The sequence below is a fragment of the Mustelus asterias genome, chromosome 13 (assembly GCF_964213995.1).
Source record: "Mustelus asterias chromosome 13, sMusAst1.hap1.1, whole genome shotgun sequence".
Classification (NCBI taxonomy): domain Eukaryota; kingdom Metazoa; phylum Chordata; class Chondrichthyes; order Carcharhiniformes; family Triakidae; genus Mustelus; species Mustelus asterias.
Window position 1 is genome coordinate 84,712,008 of NC_135813.1, and position 22,807 is coordinate 84,734,814.

Here is a 22,807-nt window from a genome sequence, read left to right on the forward strand (position 1 = left end):
AGTACAGCATCATTAGGCACTGAGTAAAGTCCCCTCCTCTGCATCAGAGAGACCTTCTCTTAAACTCAATGCCCTCCCTTTTTGATTTGATTTGATTTATTATTGTCACATGTATTAACATACAGTGAAAAGTATTGTTTCTTGTGCGCTGTACAGACAAAGCTTACCGTTCATAGAGAAGGAAACGAGACAGTTACAGTCATAGCTAGGGTGTAGAGAAAGATCAACTTAATGCGAGGTAGGTCCATTCAAAAGTCTGATGGCAGCAGGGAAGAAGCTGTTTTTGAGTCGGTTGGTACGTGACCTCAGACATTTGTATCTTTTTCCCCAACGGAAGAAGGTGGAAGAGAGAATGTCCGGGGTGCGTAGGGTCCTTTATTATGCTGGCTGCTTTGACAAGGCAGCGGGAAGTGTAGACAGAGCCAATGGATGGGAGGCTGGTTTGGGTGATGGATTGGGCTACATACACGATTGTTTATAATTCCTTGCGGTCTTGGGCAGAGCTCCCTGAGCTTCCCTCAGCGAGATTTCTGTTTTGTTCAACAGCATGCATCACAGAGTGGTACCACATAAGGAGGCTATTCACCCATCATCCCTGTGTCAGCGCTTTGGAGGAGCTATCCAGTTAGTCCCACTGCCCTCATCTTTCCCCAAAGCTCCTCGATCTCCTTTTGAAAGTTCCCATTGAATCTGCTTTTTTATTATTCATTCATGGGACATGGGCATCGCTGGCTGGTCAGCATTTATTGCCCATTCCTTGTTGCCCGCGGGCAGTTGAGAGTCAACCACATTGCTGTGGCTCTGGAGTCACATGTAGATCAGACTGGGTAAGGACGGCAGATTTCCTTCCCTAAAGGGCATTAGTGAACCAGATGGGTTTTCCCAATAATCAACAATGGTTCCATGATCATCAGTAGATTATCCCCCTGACACTAGGGTCAATTTAGCACGGCCAATCCACCTAACCCGCATATCTTTGGAGAGCAGGGAGAAACCGGAGCACCCGGAGGAAACCCACGCAGACAAGGGGAGAATGTGCAGACTTTACACAGATGGTGACCCAAGACTGGAATTGAATCCGGGTCCCTGGCACTGTGAGGCTGTAACCACTGTGCTACCGTGCCGCCCAATCGCCCTTTCAAGGAGCGCCTTCCAGATCACAACAATTAAATGCGCAAAAGCATTTACCTTCATCTCTCAATCATCTCAATTTACCAATCATCTGAATTCTGTGTCCTCAAGTTACTGATTCTTCAGCCACTCGAGTCAGTCTCCCCCTATCTACTCTACCCAAAGCCCCCATGATTTTAAGCACCTTTATTAAATCTCCCTTTAACCTTCTCTGCTGGAAGGAGAACAATCCCAGTTTCTCTATTTTTCCAACCTAACTGAAGTCCCTTGTCCCCTGGGACTATTCCAGTCGATCTCCCCCACAGCCTCTCCAAGGCCCTACCATCCTGCCTAAAGTCTGCTACCCGGGGGAATTTGAAACAGTACTCCAGCTGAGGCCGGATTGGGAATGCTGGAAATTTGATTTGCACCTGCTTGAAAAGTTGGGATTTTAACTTATTTATTAACCAATCACTTAAGAGTTAAAATTGGGCCTTTATAAGCAACAGGAGAATGAGAAATACTAACCCCTATCGGGTATGTCCGTGTGTGTTTCGTCCTTACCCGGTCCGGCCTACACGTGACTTCAGGTCCACAGCAATGTGCTTAACTCTTAACTGCCCTCCAAAATGGCCAATAGCAAGCCATTCAGTTGAAGGGTAATTAGGGATGGGTATTATATGCCGGCCCAGCCAGTGACGCCCCTATCCCATGAACGAATGAATAAAACTTACGTCAAATAGTTAATCTGAAGAAGTTCCCCCTTGGATTTCTGACTGACTAGTTTATGTCCATTGTCCCGGTAAAATTCCAGCCACAGTCTCTCCATCCATCTCACTGAACCTCTTGTTAGTGTTAAAGACTCCTATCAGGTCACCCTTCAACCTTCTCTTGCTGTTCAACCTTTCCTTAATTGGATGTTGTTTTTGGTGATTGTGGCACAGTTAAGGATTCAGATAAAACTGGCTGAGCAGCTGTTTGACTTTAGCACATCTTACAGTCATAGATGACTGAAGAAGTTACTGAGTCACTCTTATAGTATGTGAGTGTTCAGGGTTGAAAGGGTTAATGTGTGGGATTAGAGAAACATTACCTCCACATATTAATGTAAGAGACAGATGATTGAGAATTGGGAGGGAGAATGCTTGCAGCTTAGACTGAGTAACAGCTATCTTGTGTATCTGTATATAGTTATGTTCATCCAATAAACTAAATATTGTTCAGACATTCTGATGTCTCACCCTTGTTCCTTAACCAGTCAGAACCAACGTACAACAACTCCCCAAACTCAAACATTAATAATGTCTTTTTTACCCAGAGGGTGGTCTGGAATGCGCTGCATGGGAGGGTGGTGGAGGTGGGTTGCCTCACATCCTTTAAAAAATACCTGGATGAACACTTGGCACACAAGGCTACGGGCCAAGTGCTGGTAAATGGGATTAGATGGTAGGTCAGGTGTTTCTCACGTGCTGGTGCAGCCTCGATGGGCTGAAGGGCCTCTTCTGCCATATGATTCTATGACTGTAAGATGTGCTAAGGTCAAATAGCTTCTCAGCCAGTTTTATCTGAATCCTTAACTGTGCCACAATCACCAAAAACAACATCCAATTAAGGGAAGGTTGAACAGCAAGAGAAGGTTGAAGGGTGACCTGATAGGAGTCTTTAACACTAACAAGAGGTTCAGTGAGATGGATGGAGAGACTGTGGCTGGAATTTTACCATCTCGCCCGCCCCAGAATCGGGGCAGGTGAGGTCCACAGAACGGCATTCTCCGTTGGCCTTGGCGGGATCTTGCAAGCCTCGGGCAGGCGAGGTGGTGAAATTCCGGCATGTGTTTCAACTTTTGGGGGAGATCAAAATAACGGGGCAATGGACATAAACTAGTCAGTAAGAAATCCAAAGGGGAATTCAGAAGGAAACCCTTTATCGAGAGGATGGGGCGAATGAGTGGGACTTGCTCCCACAGGGAGTGGGTTAGAATGTGCAACTCACTCCCACAGGGAGTGGGTGAGAATGTGGAACTCACTCCCACAGGGAGTGGGGAGAGTGTGGAACTCACTCCCACAGGGAGTGGGGAGAATGTGGGACTTGCTCACACAGGCAGTAAGTTAGAATGTGGAACTCACTCCCACAGGGAGTGGGGAGAATGTGGAACTCACTCCCACAGGGAGTGGGGAGAATGTGGAACTCACTCCCACAGGGAGTGGGGAGAATGTGGGACTCGCTCCCACAGAGAGTGGGGAAAATGTGGGACTCACTCCCACAGGGAATGGGGAGAGTGTGGAACTCACTCCCACAGGGAGTGGGGAGAATGTGGGACTTGCTCCCACAGGGAGTGGGGAGAGTGTGGAGCTCGCTCCCAAGGGGAATGGGGGAGAATGTGGTACTCGCTCCCACAGGGAGTGGTTGAGGTGAATATTGTTGAGGTATTTAAGGGGAAGCTGGATAAACATGTGAGGGAGAAAGGAATAGAAGGATCTGCTGATAGGGTGAGATGAAGATGGGGAGGAGGCTGGTTTGCAGAATAAACCCCAGCCTGGACCAGTTGGGCCTGTTTCTGTGCTGTACATTCAAAGAACAAAGGAAAGTGCAGCAGAGGAACAGGCTCTTCGACCCTCCAAGCCTGTGCCGATCATGATGCCCTAACTAAACTAAAAAAAGCCTTCTGTCCTTACTCAGTCATATCCCTCTATTCATCTACCCATCCAGATGCCTCTTAAATGTCGCTAATGTGCCCGCTTCCACCACCTCCTCTGGCAGCCCCTTCCAGGCACCCACCACTCTCTGCGTGAAAAACTTCCCCCTGCACATCTCCCTTAAACTTTCCCCCTCTCACCTTGAACCTGTGCCCTCTTGTAGTCGACACTTCCACCCTGGGAAAAAGCCTCTGACTATCCACCCTATCTACGCCCCTCATAATTTTGTAGACCTCTATCAGGTTTCCCCTCAGCCTCCGTCTTTCCAGTGAAAACAATCCTCGTTTATGCAACCTCTCCTCATATCCAACACCCTCGAGACCAGGGAACATCCTGGTGAACCTTCTATGCGCTCTCTCCAAAGCTTCCACATCCTTCTGGTAGTGTGGTGACCAGAACAGCACACAATACTCCAAATGCGGCCTTATCAAGGTTTTATATAGCTGCAACATGATTTCCCAACTCTTGTACTCAGTGCCCCAGCTGATGAAGGCAAGCAGGCCTTATGCCTTCTTAATCACCTTGGCCACCTGTGTTAGGGAATGTGAGGTAATTGGATATAATCCGCCACAGCCATTCCTTGTTTTGATAGGCTGCTACACAGGAAGCACATTTTCTTCCACGACCTTACAAAGGCTGGCATGGCGGCACAGTGGTTAGCACTGCTGCCTCACAGCGCCAGGGACCCGGGTTCGATTCCCGGCTCAGTTCACTGTCTGTGCGGAGTCCGCACGCTCTCCCCGTGCCTGCGTGGGTTTCCTCCGGGTGCTCTGGTTTCCTCCCACACTCCAAAGGATGTGCTGGTTAGGTGCATTGGCCGTGCTAAATTCTCCCTCAGTGTATCTGAACAGACACCAGAGTGTGGCGACTAGGGGATTTTCACAGTAACTTCATTGCAGTGTTAATGTAAGCCGACTTGTGACACTAATAAATAAACTAAAGTGCTGAATGTTTCTGGTGATCAAATTTATTAATTTTACTTTTTACTAGAAAGTGCAAAGAGAGCAAAATGGAATGACCAAAGGAACAGTCGCGAACTTTAGCAAGAAGGCCTTTCATGGCATGTCAATAAGGCATGTGTGTGGCTTGCATTTGATCTGGAATTCTTTTCCATCCAACAGGTACGAAACAGTAAAGCGAGTGGCTATTGCTTAGACCAAGGCTCAGAAGAGGATGACAGAGCCATTCTATATCCATGTCATGGTATGACCTCACAGGTAGGAACACCCTTCCATGCACAAATCTTATATATGATCCTTTAGAGATGTGCGGTGGTGAACCAGAGCCAGTAACTAAAGCACTTCACTCAGTCTCTGCGTTACCTGGTGGCAAAGATATTTTCACAGGCATGTCTTGCAATGTGTTCAAACTGGATATTTTGCATCAGGCTTCATTCCAAAGCCAATCAGTGCACATTATGAAAACTATTCCAACCACATTTGGCCAAACAGACAAACAAGATACCAGTGGTTTGCAAAGCCAGCCCCTCAAACTTGTATGGGGTGTGGGGGGAAGGGGGATGTTGCAGTGGTAAGCGACAGGAAGGGTTGTGTCCTGCCGATTGACAGCTGATGGCAGGGGGATATCCCCAGCTGGGCTTGCACTCCGGGAGCTCATGCCATTATCACGGACATGCTGTTAACAGCGTCTCTCAGGAACCATGAGCTCGCTGAGGGTGGAGGATGCACAGTAAGTGGTGCACTCAATGAGGGAGCAGGGACAAACAGCTCAGTACTATACTGGAGGGGGACACCATAAGACCATGAGGCGTAGGAGCAGAATTAGGCCACTCGGCCCATCGAATCTGCTCCGCCATTCAATCATGGCTGATATTTTTCTCATCCCCATTCTCCTGCCTTTTCTCCTGCCATAACCCCTGATTAATCAAGAACCTATCTATCTCTGTCTTAAAGACACTCAATAACCTGGCCTCCACAGCCTTCTGCGGCAAAGCATTCCCAGATTCACCACTCTCTGGCTGAAGAAATTCCTCCTCATCTGTTTTAAAGGATCATCCCTTTAGCCTGAGGTTGTGCCCTCTGGTTCTAGTTTTTCCTACTAGTGGAAATATCCTCTCCACGTCCACTCTATCCAGGTCTCGCAGTATCCTGTAAGTTTCAATAAGATCCCCCCCCTCATCCTTCTAAACTCCAACGAGTACAGACCCAGAGTCCTCAACCGTTCCCCATACGACAAGCTCTTCATCCCAGGGATCATTCTTGTGAACCTCCTCTGGACCCTTTCCAAGGCCAGCACATCCTTCCTTAGATCTGGGGGCCAGATCTGCTCACAATACTCCAAATGGGGTCTGACCAGAGCCTTATACACAGGTAAACAAAGTTACCTCTGAGACTAGTCGTAGGTCAAAGTACAGTGGTTTATTTTCACAAGCTTGTGGGAGAGGTCCGATTCCTAACACGGTCTCAGGCCTCTCCCCGAACACAAGTAAGAACAGAGTTTTATACATCCCGGTTCCCGCCCCTAATTACGTCCGCAATTCTCCAGGATGTCTGTCACTGTTTGTTATCCATTGTGGGATCCTTGCTGCATCGGCGGTTTCTTCCTTTGCGTAGTCCGTGTAATCGCGGCAATCTCCAAGGCCGCGACTATCTCTGTTCTATTACTTTGTGTGACGCACATCTGCGGCCCGTCCAGCCAACATACAAGGCCACAAGCTTACACAAACAAGTTGACTGACATACAAGCGTACAGGGGTCTGTGTAAAACTCTATATTGGTGAGGATGAATAGTATATAATGAATATATATAAATCTATGATTATACGATCACAGAAGGCCTACATGTAGGCTCCACTGTTACACAGCAGTACATAATATTAAAGAACACAAAATGGCTACTAGCTTAGATTATATGAGCTGGGAAGGTCATAAGCTTATGTACAGCTGCGTCTCTTATCTCGCTCTACAGACACAAAAACAAATTTCTACAATGCCTCTTACAAATCTTTTAAGTATTAGAGTTCGGGTCTCAATGCTTAAGTGTTACAAGGTTCATTAACCCATTCTCGTTTTCATACACAATCACCACAGATTCTCCTCTCCCTATACACAAAACTCAATAGTTACAGGAGCGGGTCAGTGTGTCCCACCATTGACTGCTGAAAACCTGGTCACCCTAATCTCAGCCGGATGTGAAAGTTCCCATGGTCACTGACAAAGAACAAAGAACAGAACAGCACAGGAACAGGCCCTTCAGCCCACCAAGCCTGCGCCAATCATGTTGTCCTATCTCAACCAACCGCCTGTATCCCTCCATTCCCCCCATGTTCATGTGTCTATCCAGATAAGTCTATTTAAGACCATAAGACATAGGGGCAGAATTAGGCCACTCGGCCCATCGAGTCTGCTCCGCCATTCAATCATGGCTGATTTTTTTCTCATCCCCATTCTCCCATCTTTTCCCCATCACCCCTAAACCCCTTATTAATCATAACCTATCTATCTCTGTCTTAAAGACACCCAGTGACCTGGCCTCCACAGCCTTCTGTGGCAAAGAGTTCCACAGATTCACCACTCTCTGGCTGAAGAAATTCCTCCTCATCTCTGTTTTAAAGGATCGTCTCTTTAGCCTGAGGTTGTGCCCTCTGGTTCTAGTTTTTCCTACTAGTGGAAACATTCTCTCCACGTCCACTCTATCCAGGCCTCGCAGAATCCTGTAGGTTTCAATAAGATCCCCCCTCATCCTCCTAAATTCTAGACTATCTGAAGAGGAGCAAGGGAGTTCTCCACGGTCTCTTCCACCATCTTTATTTTCCCCTTTTTCTGACATAAACAACAACATCAAAATGTTATAAAACATCTCAAAGCACATCACGAGAATGTCATCAAATAAAATGTATCACCAAACCACATAAGGAAATGCCAGGACAATGGATCAAAATCTTGGTCAGAACGGTAGTATTTTTCAGTGATGTCTCAAAGGAGGAGCGAGATGGAGAGGCAGAGAGGTTTCGGGAGGGAATTCCAGAGCTTGGCCGCCAATGGTGTAACGATCAAAGCGGAGGATGATCGAGAAGCCAGAGTTGGAGAAGCTCAGAGATCTCGCAGAGTTGAAAGATCAGAAGAGATAGGCGGCACGGTAGCACAGTGGTTAGCACTGCTGCTTCACAGCTCCAGGGACCTGGGTTCGATTCCCGGCTTGGGCCACTGTCTGTGTGGAGTTTGCACATTCTCCTCGTGTCTGCGTGGGTTTCCTCCGGGTGCTCCGGTTTCCTCCCACGGTCCAAAGATGTGCGGGTTAGGTTGATTGGCCATGCTAAAATTGCCCCGTAGTGTCCTGAGATGCATAGGTTAGAGGGATTAGTGGGTAAATATGTAGGGATATGGGGGTAGGGCCTGGGTGGGTTTGTGGTCGGTGCAGACTCGATGGGCCGAATGGCCTGTTTCTGTACTGTAGGGTTTCTATGTATATAGATCACAGAGATAGGGAAGGGAGATGGCAAGGCCATGGAGGAATTTGAAAAAGATTTGATTTGATTTATTATTGTCACGTGTATTGGTACACAGTGAAAGTATTGTTTCTTGCGCGCTATACAGACAAAGCATATTGTTCATAGAGAAGGAAAGGAGAGGGTGCAAAATGCAGTGTTACAGTCATAGCTAGGGTGTAGAGAAAGATCAACTTAATGCGAGGTAGGTCCATTCAAAAGCCTGACAGCAACAGGGAAGAAGCTGTTCGTGTGTCGGTTGGTACGGAAGAAGGTGGAAGAGAGAACGTCCAGGGGTCCTTAATTATGCTTTACCGAGGCAGCAGGAAGCGTAGACAGAGTCAATGGATGGGAGGCTGGTTTGCGTGATGGATTGGGCTACATTCACGACCCTTTGGAGTTTCTTGCTGTCTTGGGGCAGAGCAGGAGCCATACCAAGCTGTGATACAACCAGAAAGAATGTTTTCTACGGTGCATCTGTAAAAGTTTATGAGTGGCAGCTGACATGCCGAATTTCCTCAGTCCTCTGAGAAAGTAGATGCGTTGGTGGGGCTTTCTTAACTATAGTGTCGGCATGGGAGGACCAGAACAGAGTGTTGGTGATCTGGGCACCGAAAAACGTGAAACTCTTGACCATTTCTACTTCGTCCCCATTGATGTAGACAGGGGCATGTGTGAGAATTTTAAAATCGAGGTGTTGTCAAGCAAGGAGTCAGTGTGGGTTAGCAGGGACAGGGGTAATGTGTGGATGGGACTTCGCAGAGAAATTTTGGATGAATCACTGCACTCAGAAGTCTGCACATATGTTGCAGGGATTGGTGCAGTCACCCCCCTCTGTGTGTGTTGCTGTCTTTGCTAATGTTTTCACCAATTCTGGCATCTTCCTCATCTGTTGTGGGAAATGTTGGGAAGAATGTTTATACTGAGTCTAAATGTGTTCATTTCCTGTAACCACATCGTTTAAATAATGCTCCGTTTAAAAAATACCTTCAATGTTCATGGAATGTGAGCGTCGCTGAATTCGGGACGGGGAGAGATGTGGGATAATTTCTCCCTTCTCCCTCACCTCGCGTCCAATCACAACAAGATGCATTTTTGAGAAATGCTTTAACCTTTTGAGTGCTGGAACCTGAACAAACGCACAGAAAACCAATGAGATTCAATTAAACAGAGGATAAATCTCACACAAAACCCAAAATGTTATCTCAGCAAATCTCTACTCCTCATTCTCTCTCTCGCACTCACATACACACTCACACACACACTCACACACACACTCACACACACACACACACTCACACACACACTCACACACACACTCACACTCACACACACACTCACACTCACACACACACTCACACACACACTCACACACACACTCACACTCACACACACACACACACACACACTCACACACACACTCACACTCACACACACACACACTCACACACACACTCACACACACACTCACACACACACTCACACACACACACACTCACACACACACTCACACACACACTCACACTCACACACACACACACACTCACACTCACACACACACACACACTCACACACACACTCACACACACACTCACACTCACACACACACACACTCACACACACACTCACACACACACACACACACACACGCACTCACACACACACTCACGCACTCACACACACACGCACTCACACACACACGCACTCACACACACACTCACGCACTCACACACACTCACGCACTCACACACACTCACGCACTCACACACACTCACACTCACACACACACACTCACACTCTCACACACTCACACTCACACACACACATACACACTCACACTCACACATACACTCACACACACACTCACTCACACACACTCGCACACACACTCGCACACACTCACACTCACACACACATACACACTCACTCACACATACACTCACACACACACTCACTCACACACACACACTCACACACAATCACACTCACACTCACTCGCACACACACTCGCACACAAACACACACTCGCACACACACTCACACACTCACACACACACACACACACTCACACACACACTCACATACACACTCACATACACACTCACACACTCGCACACACACACTCGCGCCCACACACACACTCACACACACACTCACATACACACTCACACACTCGCACACACACACTCACTCACACACTCGCGCACACACACTCGCGCACACACACACTCGTGCACACTCACTCACACACTCACACTCGCACACACACACACTCACTCACACACACACTCGCACGCACACACACTCACTCACACACACACACTCGCACACACACACACACACTCACATACACACACACACTCGCACACTCACTCACACACTCACTCACACACACACACACACTCGCACACACACTCGCGCACACTCACTCACACACTCACTCACACACTCACTCACACACTCACACACTCACTCACACACTCACATACACATACACACACACACACTTGCACGCACACTCACACACACACACATACATACGCACACAGACATACATGCACATGTGCGCACACAGGCGCACACATGCGCGTGCACACACATGCTCGCGCGCACACACAGATATACACATACACACATACACACAGACACATGCACACACGCACACGCATGCACACACACACGTGAGTACACACATGCACACACACAGACACACACAAACATGCAAAGATTGTCAAAAAAAGGGTAGTATGCAATTTGACAAGAGAGTTCAAAAACCACTAAATCAATATTCATCACCACAGGAAGTAGTTGATGCCAAAACATTGAATGTATTCAAGAGGTGGCTGGATATAGCACTTGGGGCGAATGGGGTCAAAGGTTATGGGGGGAAAGCAGGATTAGGCTGCTGAGTTGGACGATCAGCCATGATCGTGATGAATGGCGGAGAAGGCTCGAAGGGCCGAATGGCCTCCTCCTGCTCCTGTCTCCTATGTTTCTATGTTTAATACTCCCGTTAGCCATGTAAATGCCTTGGTATCATTATCCATTGCCACACAATGTGAAATGAGCGGTGGCCATTCACAGCTGTTGGTGAAAAATTGGTTACTTCACACCCCTCTTTGTGAGCTTTGAAGTTTGCAGATGCCACATCTCGGGTAACCGTTGTGTTTCAGTTTGTGTAAACATCCAGACAATAGTAATTGTTAACTCCACAAGTGATCTGATACATCTTGCTGTCTCTTAAATGGAAAGTCCTCCGAAAGCACATCTATATTTTCATGACTTTTCAGAGACATGTTCGGACATGAGGTTCATCGCTGCCTATACAAAAACCACAAAAGAAGCCACCTAACCCCTGGAAGGGTGGGATGGGGATGGCTGGCTGTGGGCTCATTTGTCCCGTTGTAAAATTGCACAGAGGTCAGGGCAGGCAAGAGCCCTGTGGGCAGGCCATGCAAGGAGATTTATAGTGTATCCACAAACCTGCTGGCAGTGGAATGTGATCCTGGTTATGGGAAGAAAGCAGGATTAGACTATTGAGTTGGACGATCAGCCATGATCGTGGTGAGTGGCAGAGCAGGCTCGAAGGGCCGAATGGCCTCCTCCTGCTCCTATCTTCTATGTTTTTAATGTAAAATGCTGCTCTCCGTCTCTGACCAAGTCAGTAACATAGATCAGAAATAGCTGAGGCCCAACACTGATCCTTGCAGCACTCCCCAGTCATTGCTGACAACTAGAAAATGCCCTATTTACAATAATAGGTCCTAATAAAAGGTCCCAGCAGTTTCCGAAGGATTGGCGTCAGATTAACAGGCCTTTCGCACCCTGTTTTCTCTCCCTCTCTCCTTTCTGTAATCGTGAGAGATTGAGTTCCATTCATTAGAAGCAACAGGGACCTTGGTCGGACTTCTCCAGCCGTTCACACACCACTGCCACTGCCAGTGAGGATGGCGAATTTGACACTCAGCCAAATTTCCGTTCACTGCAGCGAGACTGGAGAATTCCAGTTCATAGAATAGAATCATAGAATCCCTACAGTGCAGAAGGAGGCCATTTGGCCTATTGAGTCTACACCGACTACAATCCCACCCAGGCCCTATCCCACCAACCCCATGTATTTACGCCAGCTGGTCCCCCTGACATTATGGGACAATTTACCATGGCCAATCAACCTAACCTGCACATCTTTGGACTGTGGGAAGAAAATGGAGCACCCGGAGGAAGCCCATGCAGACACCCGAGGCTGGAATCGAACCCAGGGTCCCTGGCATTGTGAGGCAGCAGCGCGAACCACTGTGCCACCATTGCGGGTGAGGTCAGAGACTTGGACCTCTTGTCTGTCAGCTGGAACCCCTCTTCATCTCTTTTTGGGATGTCTCACTGCACCAATCAGCAGCAAGTCTTCCTCAGCAATAAGGACTCCTGGGGGCGGAAATACCGCCCACTCAGAGCTCCCAGCCAATCAGAATCTGGCCAATACTTCATTGCTCAGCAGTGCCATAGGGAAGGCAGTGGCTGCTGCCAGTACTACACCCACCTGGACTGCCATGGACCCAGGTGGAGGTGAGTGATAGCGGGAGGGGATGGGGTGGGTGTGATCAGCAGGAGGATAGGGGGAAATCGGGTGGGGAGGTAAGGGGGAATCGGTGAGGTGGACTCAGTGTATATGGGGATTGGCAGCAAGGGTGGTTCCCTGTACTCCCCCTTCCTGAAGCAAATCCACTCGATCAGGCACTGAGTGCCTTTGAGTGACAGAGTTTGCTTTTCAGGTTTCCCACAGGCCACCACTGGGCCTCCACTGGGAGCCGGGCAGGAAAGCAGGCCACAAGCCCACCCACCCTGGATTTAATCGGGGCAGAGGCAGCAAGGTACTGAGGCCCCCACGTGCCACCCTCCCATCCAATGATCGCCTCGTCACCACGCCCACCACAGGGGGGGGAATTAAATTCTGCCCATGGACAGTACAAGATAGGGACAGGCCATCTGGCCAAATTGACCCATTCTGGTGTTTATGTCCCACATGAACCTCTTCCATCTGCTTCAATTCCTTCCCCTCTCATCCCCAGCATCCCCTGAGGCAGCTAAAATCTAATCAATCAACCTATTCACGGGAAAGGAGAGGAGATCCATGGATTTTTAACAAAGGTTCATTAACTGTGAAATGAATGGAGCGTTAGCACAATTAGGTGCGAAGAATGAAGCGCATTCCTTCACCTGTCCTCTTGTGTCAACGATAGACATGTTCTTCCATCACTGTCCAATCATCTGTCTGCATCACTCATCGAATTGAGACTTGACACTTTGCTTTAACATCACATGACTCATCAACTCGTTGCTGTCTCCATGGCAACCAAACAATCAGAGCTGATCCAGAAGCTAACCACTTGATTATAATTGGATAATACAAGTTAAATAATCAGGACTCTATTCAGCGATAATTCATTGTAATTTATTAATGTTCAAAGGGCATCAGACTCAGACCAGAGGATGGAGAGATTCATTGTCCCTGCACAGTAACATCCTATAAATAGTCATTGAGATTACCCTGTTCCCCACCCCCACCCCCTCCCCTCCACCCCCCACCCCCCCACCCCCACCACCCCCTCCCCTCCACCCCCCACCCCCCACCCCCCACCCCCCCACCCCCACCACCCCCCTCCCCCCCAACCCCCCTCCCCCCCACCCCCTCCCCCCTCACCCCCCACCCCCCTCACCCCCCTCCCCCCCACCCCCCTCCCCCCCACCCCCACCCCCACCCCCCTCCCCCACACCCCCACCCCCCCCACCCCCACACCCCCCCCACCCCCCCCACCCCCCCCACCCCCACACCCCCACCCCCCTCCCCCCCACCCCCCTCCCCCACACCCCCACCCTCCCCACTCCCCCACCCCCACCCCCCCCACCCCCCCCACCCCCACCCCCCCCCACCCCCCCCACCCCCCTCCCCCCCCTCCCCCCCCACCCCCCTCCCCCACCACTGTCCCCATTCGATAATGTTCTACAGCAACCTCAAAACCTCTGAGTCTTGTGGGACAGTCTTGTCCCACACTGCACCCTCTGCAAACTTCATCCAATATATTGCCTCACATTTAGAAATCTCAATCCCTATCCCCATTTCTGAAACCTCCTCCAGCTCCACATCTACGCTCTTCCAATCCCGTGGCTGGAATCCTGCGCATCATCAATTGCAATTTTCCCATCACTGGGGGAGTGGGTGGAAAATTGGAGAGGAGGTAAGATATCAGTGGGGTGGCATGGTGGCACAGTGGTTAGCCTCACAGTGCCAGGGACCCAGGTTCGATTCCCGGCTTGTGCAGAGTTTGCATATTGTCTGCGTGGAGTCTGCATGTTCTCCCCGTGTCTGCGTGGGTTTCCTCCGGGTGCTCCGGTTTCCTCCCACAGTCCGAAAGACGTGCTGGTTAGGTGGATTGGCCATGCTAAATTCTCCCTCAGTGTACCTGAACAGGCGCCGGAGTATGGGGACAAGGGGCATGGACAAGTTGGGCCGAAGGGCCTGTTTCCATGCTGTAAACCTCTATAACTCTATGATTCTATGACTCTATGACTTATTCCAACTGTCTGCTTCCTGTTAGTTATCTCGTCTCAATATATCACCAATAACACCAAATGCTGTCTTGTGGTACCTTACCAAAAGCCTTCGGAAATTCAAATTCACTACATCTGCCAGTTCCCCTTTTTCCCACGCTGCTTGTTCCATCGCCAAAAAACACGAACACATTTGACAAACAGGATTTTCCTTTCACTAAACCATGTCGACTCACGCGGTGGCACAGTGGTTAGCATGGCTGCCTCACAGCACCAGGGACATGGATTCAATTCTCGGCTTGGGTCACTGTCAGTGTGGAGTTTGTACATTCTCCCCGTGTCTGCATGGGTTTCCTCCAGGTGCTCCGGTTTCCTCCCACAGTCCGAAAGATGTGCTGGTTAGGTGCATTGGCCATGCTAAATTCTCCCTCAGTGTACCCGAACAGTGTGGCGACTGGGGGATTTTCACAGTAACTTCATTGCAGTGTTAATGTAAGCCTACTTGTGACACTAATGAATAGATTAAAAATAGACTCTGACTGGCATAGTGAGGTAGTAACCCCGGGTAATGCTCTGGGGACTTGGGTTCTAATCCCACCCACAGCAAATGGTGAAATTTGAATTCAATTGAAAGTTTATTTGTCAATTGTCATAAAACTGCCTGAAAGGGAAGGAAATCTGCCATCCTCACCTGGTCTGGCCGACATGTGACTCCAGATACAAAGCAATGTCAACTACTCTGTGAAATGGCATGGCCAAGCTAAGCTCAAGGGCAAATAGTGATGGGCACTAAGCGCTGGCCCACTTAGTGACGCCCACATTCCATAAAGGAATAAAAAATATATTTTTTAAAGGAGCAGGAGTCGACAACACGACTTGTAGAGGCTGCTCTGCCATTCAGTAAAGTTTAAAGTTTTTTATTTATTATGCAGCAACTCACCAAAGCTCCTTCAACAATATCTTCCAAACCCATGACTTCTTCCATTCTCTCTTCCTCCTTCTTCCATCGGGAAAAAGATACAAAGGTCGCGTACCAACCGACTCAAGAACAGCTTCTTCCCTGCTGTCATCAGACTTTTGAATGGATTTACGTTGCATTAAGTTGATCTTTCTCTACACCCTAGCGATGACTGTAACACTACATTCTGCACTCTCTCCTTTCCTTCTCTATGAACGGTATAATTTGTTTGTATAGCGCGCAAGAAACAATACTTTTCATGTATGTTAATACATGTGACAATAATAAATCAAATCAAAATCCAGAAGGGCAAGGGCAGCAGATACCTGGGAGCAGCAGATACCTGGGAACACCACCACCTGCACGGTCCCCTCCAAGTCACTCACCATCCTTACTTGGAAATATATTGGCCATTCCTTCACTGTCGCTGGGTCAAAATTCTGGAACTCCCTCCCTATCAGCACTCTGGGTTTACCTACCCCATGGCCGTTTAATGTCCACAGTTTATTTATTATGGTCACAACCCAGACCCCTGGCGCTGTGAGGCAGCAGTGCTAACCACTGTGGCACCGTGCCGTTAAGAGAATGTCTGCCTTGGTTTATCTTGAAATAAACATCTGCTCATGTTGAGGAGTGAAATCCTACAATTCAGATGCTTGAAACATTGAACCAATTTAAAATTAAAATAGCGACACTGTGACAAAATCAATTTCCAAAAGCTCCGTCTGCCTTCAAATCCACGTTGATCTTTCTCCATGTTTTGTGAAATCAATTCCGTCCAGTCCGACAAATGCCAAGCCTTTGTGCGCCAGTCCCTGGAAATTATACATTCATCGTTATATCCCCAGTCTGATTGCTTTCTGTGGAGAGAATCCCAAATAGGCACGTTCATCGTACACTGCATAATGTTACAGTCAATGAGAACACTAAACAAGGCTCCTCACAATCATCACTCTATTATCTCTTATCAGATTAAATGTGGTCACAAAAGATATTGTTAAGGAATCTTACTTAAATAAATTGGGAACTGAATGCAATCTCTTTTCTTATTCATTCTCAGGGTGTGAGCATCGCTGGCTAGGCCAGCATTTATTGCCATTCTCTACTGCCCTTGAGACAGTTGTGGTCAGTGCAGACTCGATGGGCCGAATGGCCTCCTTCTGCACTGTAGGGATTCTATGATTCTAAGGATTGTAAGTCAGGATGGTGAGTGACTTGGAGCGGAATTTCCAGATGGTGGTGTTAAGAACAGACTAAAAATCGTAGAATCCCTACAGTGCAGAGGGAGTCCATTGAGTCTACACTGACAACAATCCCACCCAGGCCCTATTCCTGTAGCCTAACATATTTACCCTGTTAGTTCCTCGGACATTAAGGGGTAATTTAGCATGGCCAATCCACTTAACCTGCACGTCTTTGGACTGTGGGAGGAAACCGGAGCACCCGGAGGAAACCCACGCAGACACGGGGAGAATGTGCAGACTCCACACATACAGTGACCCAAGCCGTGAATCAAACCCGGGTCACTGGTGCTGTGAGGTAATCATTGTGCCACCATGCCGCCCATGTTTCCAGCTAGCTACTGCCCTTGCCCTTTTCAAAGAAGTAAGGTAAAATTAAAGATTGGGAATGATGTATTATGATCTATATTATATATCGATGTCTCTATGTGGAGGTCTTGTTGTGCAGTGGATAATGTTCATTCTGCTGAGCCTGAAGCTCTGGGTCTGAATTCCACTCTGGGATGTGACGGCCATGGAAAGATCAGTCAAAGCGGCCAAAGAGGTTGACTGTCAACCTGCAAATGTTTCCAATACACCCATGGTGGGTAATCACTATAAGGCACTAACAGAAGGAGATGAGACCCAACTATGTTTCTGGGGTGAATTTAGCAGACATCAAACCATCTGGAAGTCCAAACTGCACAGTCCTATGACCAAAGTCAGACTCCAGGGTAATGTGAAATTGGTGCTGCCATAGGGAGCTTAATGTTGGAGCATAGTGAAGGCAGACATCGGCACGGTCAACACCTTTCATAACTGTTGCTTGTGTGAACTCTGTAATATCTCCATGCCGACACTATAATTAAGAAAGCCCACCAGTGCCTCTACTTTCTCAGGAGATTAAGGAAAACTCGCATGTCCGCTTCAACTCTCACCAACTTCTACAGATGATGTGGAGATGCCGGCGTTGGACTGGGGTAAGCACAGTAAGAAGTCTCCTAACACCAGGTTAACGTCCAACAGGTTTATTTGGAATCACAAGTTTTCGGAGTGCTGCCCTTCATCAGGTGAGGAAGGAGCAGCACTCTAAAAGCTCGTGATTCCAAGTAAACCTGTTAGACTTTAATCTGGTGTTGGGAGATTTCTTACTGTGCCAACTTTTACAGATGCACTATAGAAAGCATTCCTTCTGGTTGTATCACAGCTTGGTATGGCTCCTGCTCTGCCCAAGACCGCAAGAAACTACAAAGAGTTGTGAATGTAGTCCAATCCATCACGCAAACCAGCCTCCTGTCCATTTACACTGTCTATACTTCCCGCTGCCTCAGAAAAGCAGCCAGCATAATTAAGGACCCGACGCACCCCGGACATCCTCTCTTCCACCTTCTTCCGTTGGGAAAAGAGACAAAAAACTGAAATCAAGTACCACCCAACTCAAGAACAGCTTCTTCCCTGCTGTAATCAGGCTTTTGAATGGACCTACCTCGCATTAAGTTGATCTTTCTCTACACCCTAGCTATGACTGTAACACTCCATTCTGCACTCTCTCCTTTCCTTCCCTACGAACGATATGCTTTGTCTGTATAGCGCATAAGAAACAATACTTTTCACTGTATGTTAATACATGTGACAATAATAAATCAAATCAAATCTAATCTAATGGCCAAATAAAATTTCCAATGAAGACCTGAAAACGAAGACTGGTTACTATGGCTTTGATATCAAGAAGCGCTGGATAAGATGGCTTGGACATGTGCAATGGGTGTCCCAAGAGCGAATACTGAAGATTTCTCTAAGATAGACACCAACTGGGAAACATAAATGGGGCAGGCGAGAAACAACATGTTGCAGGGTTGTGACTGAACGGGAAGAGATGGGGCTTACAAGGCAAAAGCCACAGCACAAGACAGGGCCCGATGGAGGAACATTGTTGCAGCCTTATGAAGTCTTATATATCATCCAAAATCAATCTGTTTCTTTCTTGAGCAGGGAATCCCTTTGTGTGTTCGCCAGAACCACCCCAACGATAAGGAGAGACACTTTCAACTCCCACAGAGATCACAGTGCACAAACTGGAAAAAGAAATTCCTCCTTTCCTGGATGAGTGCAATTCCAACAGCAGACATGAAGCTCAATACCCATCAGGACAAAGCAGCCTGCTTGATGATCACCCCATCCACCACAATCCCTCCATCACCAATGCACAGTAACTGCAGCGTGGACCTGCAGGAACTCACCAAAGCTCCTTCGACAACACCTTCCTAACCCGTGACCTCTGCCATCTAGAAGGGCAAGGGCAGCAGATACATGGGGACACTGTCATCTGCAAGTTCCCCTCCAATCATCTGCAAGTTCCCCTCCAAGTCACTCACCATCCTGACTTGAAAATATATCGCCGTTCCTTCAATGTCGCTGGGTCAAAATCGTGGAATTCCCTCCCTATCAGCACTGTACTTACACCACGTGGACTGCAGCAGTTCAAGAAGGCAGCTCACCACCACATGCTCAAGGGGCAATTAGGGATGGGCAATAAATGCTGGCCCAGCCAGCGACACCCACATCCCAGTAAAATAATGAAAGAAATGATATTATCTGTAACTGCATTGGAGCCAGCTTAGCAAATTCATTTTCGTACAGTCTGGATAACCTCTGGTCTGCAATTCCCAGCACCACGGGTACCACTGAGATCTAAGATCCTCTCAAACAAGGGTGGTTAAGCTTCCTGTCTCCACGATGCACCCGGAGACTTCCAATTACATTCATAGGTTGTAAATTTCCTTCTGGCCTCGGCTGAAGACTTGGTTCGACAAAGGCGCCAGTGACCAGAGAGGGAGGTCGGGATCCAGAAAGACGGATCTCTAACCCAAGGAAGTCACTGGGATTTCCTTCAGGTTGAGGCAGCCAGTCTTCCAGCACCACCGCCTCCCCCACCTCAGATAGGCTAACATGGAAAAGGGGGTGGGGCCAGTTTAATGCGAAGGAAGATTTGCATTTGTGTAGCACCCTTTATGGCTTCAGGACATTCTAAAGTGCTTTACAACCAATGACGTACTTCTGAAGTGTGGACACTGCCGTAATGTAGGAAACACTGCAGCCAATTTACGCACAGCAAGATCATAATACTTTAACCATTGAATCAGAGAATCCCTACAGTGCAGAAGGAGGCCATTCAGCCCATTGAGTCTGCACCGACCACAATTCCACCCAGGCTCTATTGCCATAACCACATGCAATTACTCGAGTGAGTCCTCTTCACATTAAGGGTCAATTTAGCATGGCCAATCCACCTAACTTGCACATCTTTCAGACTGGGAGGAAACCGGAGCACCCGGAGGAAACCCACGCAGACACGGGGAGAACGTGCAGACTCCACACAGACAGTGGCCCAAGCCGGGAATCGAACCTGGGTCCCTGACGCTGTGAGGCAGCAGTGCTAACCACTGTGCCACCGTGCTGCTTGTGAGATTGGGCGCGGATGAAGGGATGATTGGTTATCGAATTGTTGTGATGTTTTCTGAGGAGTAAATAGTGACCAGAACAACAGGGAGAATCCCCCCCTTGCCCTTTTTCAAAGTAATGGCTGTTTTTTTTTCTTGGTGTTATTGAGGGGGCAGACGCATCTCACTTCATCATCTCATGAAGACAGTCAGGGGAATGTTCCCTTCCTGATTCCTGGGAATCGTAGCGGGCGGGACACGGACCATGCAAGGTCCAGGATTTTCCGGCCTTGGGGCGAGCGCAGCTGGAAAATCCCGCCCAGCATCTTCAGCAGTGCAGCACTCCCTCAGAAGTGCCCCCGGTGTTGGAGCCTAGCTGATTCTTGTATCCCTCTCCCGCTCGATGGGACTGTACTGGTTTGGGAGCTCCGGGCAGCACGGTGGCACAGTGGTTAGCACCGCTGCCTCACAGCGCCAGGGACCCGGGTTCGATTCCAGCCTCGGGTGACTGTCTGGAGTTTGCACATTCTCCCCGTGTCTGCGTGGGTTTCCTCCGGGTGCTCCGGTTTCCTCCCACAGTCCAAAGATGTGCGGGTTAGGTTGATTGGCCATGCTAAATTGCCCCTAGTGTTGGGGGGATTAGCAGGGTAAATATGTGGGGTTATGGGGATAGGGCCTGGGTGGGATTGTGGTCAGTGCAGACTTGATGGGCTGAATGGCCTCCTTCTGCACTGTCGGGATTCTATTTCAGCAAGATGGATAAGAAGCATAAAGTCGCAATCTCACAAAGCCCCGCTCCGAAACCTCACTCTCAGGAATCTCCCCCTTCATCTGCGCCCAATCTCAAGCCACTGATGCTGCTGCGATGTAGGTTTATCCGCCTCTGAAGCAAGAGCACTGGGAAAACCCTTTCCAAACCATCGGAACTTTAAACAGGAGTTATAAATGGCGAGTGAGGAAGAGATCCCAAGTCTGGGAGCTGGGAAGCAGCAGGATAGCTCCCTGATGTTTTGAGATAACGCTGTCGCTGTGTCAGGCAGAGAGAGAGAACTGCAGCATTTTAAGCACCTTACACAAGCCCTTGCACACATTTCACGGATTATTTTCACGTGCAGTGGTAGATTTTAAGCACCCGCAGGCGAGCGTTTGCTTTCACAGCTCAGTGCGGTGCGACAGTAGATAGCAGGACTTCATCTTGAAAGTTAATAACAGGAAACAAGTGAGTTTTTGATTGCGGTGTAGCAGTTTCTGGTCCCATTCTTTACCGATCACCTTCACAGGATGATTCGTGAAGTGCTGATTAGAGAATTCGATCCCTGCTCAATCAGCATCCAGCCAAACAAGTGCGATCACAGAGAAAGGGTCTCTTAGCTGGCTGAAGAGAGACAAGGTGATTCAAGATACAGGTCCCTGAAAGGTGAAAACACCCTTTGTGGAATCATTTAAACTGCTACAGGCCCTGGTTCCAAACACTCATTCACGGAACTCGGACCCAGCAGAAAATGCCAGGTTTTTTTATTCATTCATGGGACATGGGCATCACTGGTTGGTCAGCAATTATCGCCCATCCCTAGTTGCCCTTGTTCAGAGGGCAGTTGAGAGTCAACCACATTGCTGTGGCTCTGGAGTCACACGTAGGCCAGACCAGGTAAGGACGGCAGATTTCCTTCCCCAGAGGGCATCAATGGACAATCGACAATCATCATTGGACATTTAATTCCAGACTTTTTTTGTTGAATTCAAATTTCTTCATCTGCCGTGGTGGTATTTGAACTCCGGTTCTCCAGATCTTGCCCGGGGTCTCTGGATTGCTAATCCATTAACAATACCACTACACTGCAGCCTCCCACATTCATTTTGCATCTGCTCAGTAAGAAGTTTAACACCAGGTTAAAGTCCTTGTGTGGCTTTTGCTACCAAATAAACCTGTTGGACTTTAACCTGGTGTTGTTAAACTTCTTACAGCATTTATTGCCCATCCCTAGTTGCCTCTATTCAGAGGGTAGTTGAGAGTCAACCACATTGCTGTGGCTCTGGAGTCACATGTAGGCCAGACTAGGTAAGGATGGCAGATTTCCTCCCCTGAAGGACATTAGTGAACCAGATGGGCTTTTCCGACAATCGACAATTGTTTCATGGTCATCAGTAGATTCTTAATTCCAGATATTTTTTATTGAATTTAAATTTCACCATCTGCCGCGGCGGGATTCGAACCCGGCTCCCCCAGAACATTAGCTGAGTTTCTGGATTAATGGTCGAGCAATAATGCCTCGAGGCCATCACCTCCGCCAAACATCCAAGCACAAACTGATGAAGAAGGTTCTGTGTATTCAGGCCAGCTCGCTAAGCTGCTGTCAGAATGACACGGGTGCATCCATCAGCGAATTGGC

General features: G+C 48.4%; 1 protein-coding gene across 1 annotated transcript in view; it reads left to right on the forward strand.

Moving 5' to 3' along the window:
* galnt9 (polypeptide N-acetylgalactosaminyltransferase 9) overlaps positions 1-22,807 on the forward strand; it is a 309,591-nt gene that overhangs the window by 222,897 nt on the left and 63,887 nt on the right. The window contains exon 9 of the mRNA XM_078227666.1: positions 4,928-5,023. Within this exon, the coding sequence (XP_078083792.1) occupies positions 4,928-5,023 (96 nt within the window). The remainder of the gene's footprint in view (positions 1-4,927; positions 5,024-22,807) is intronic.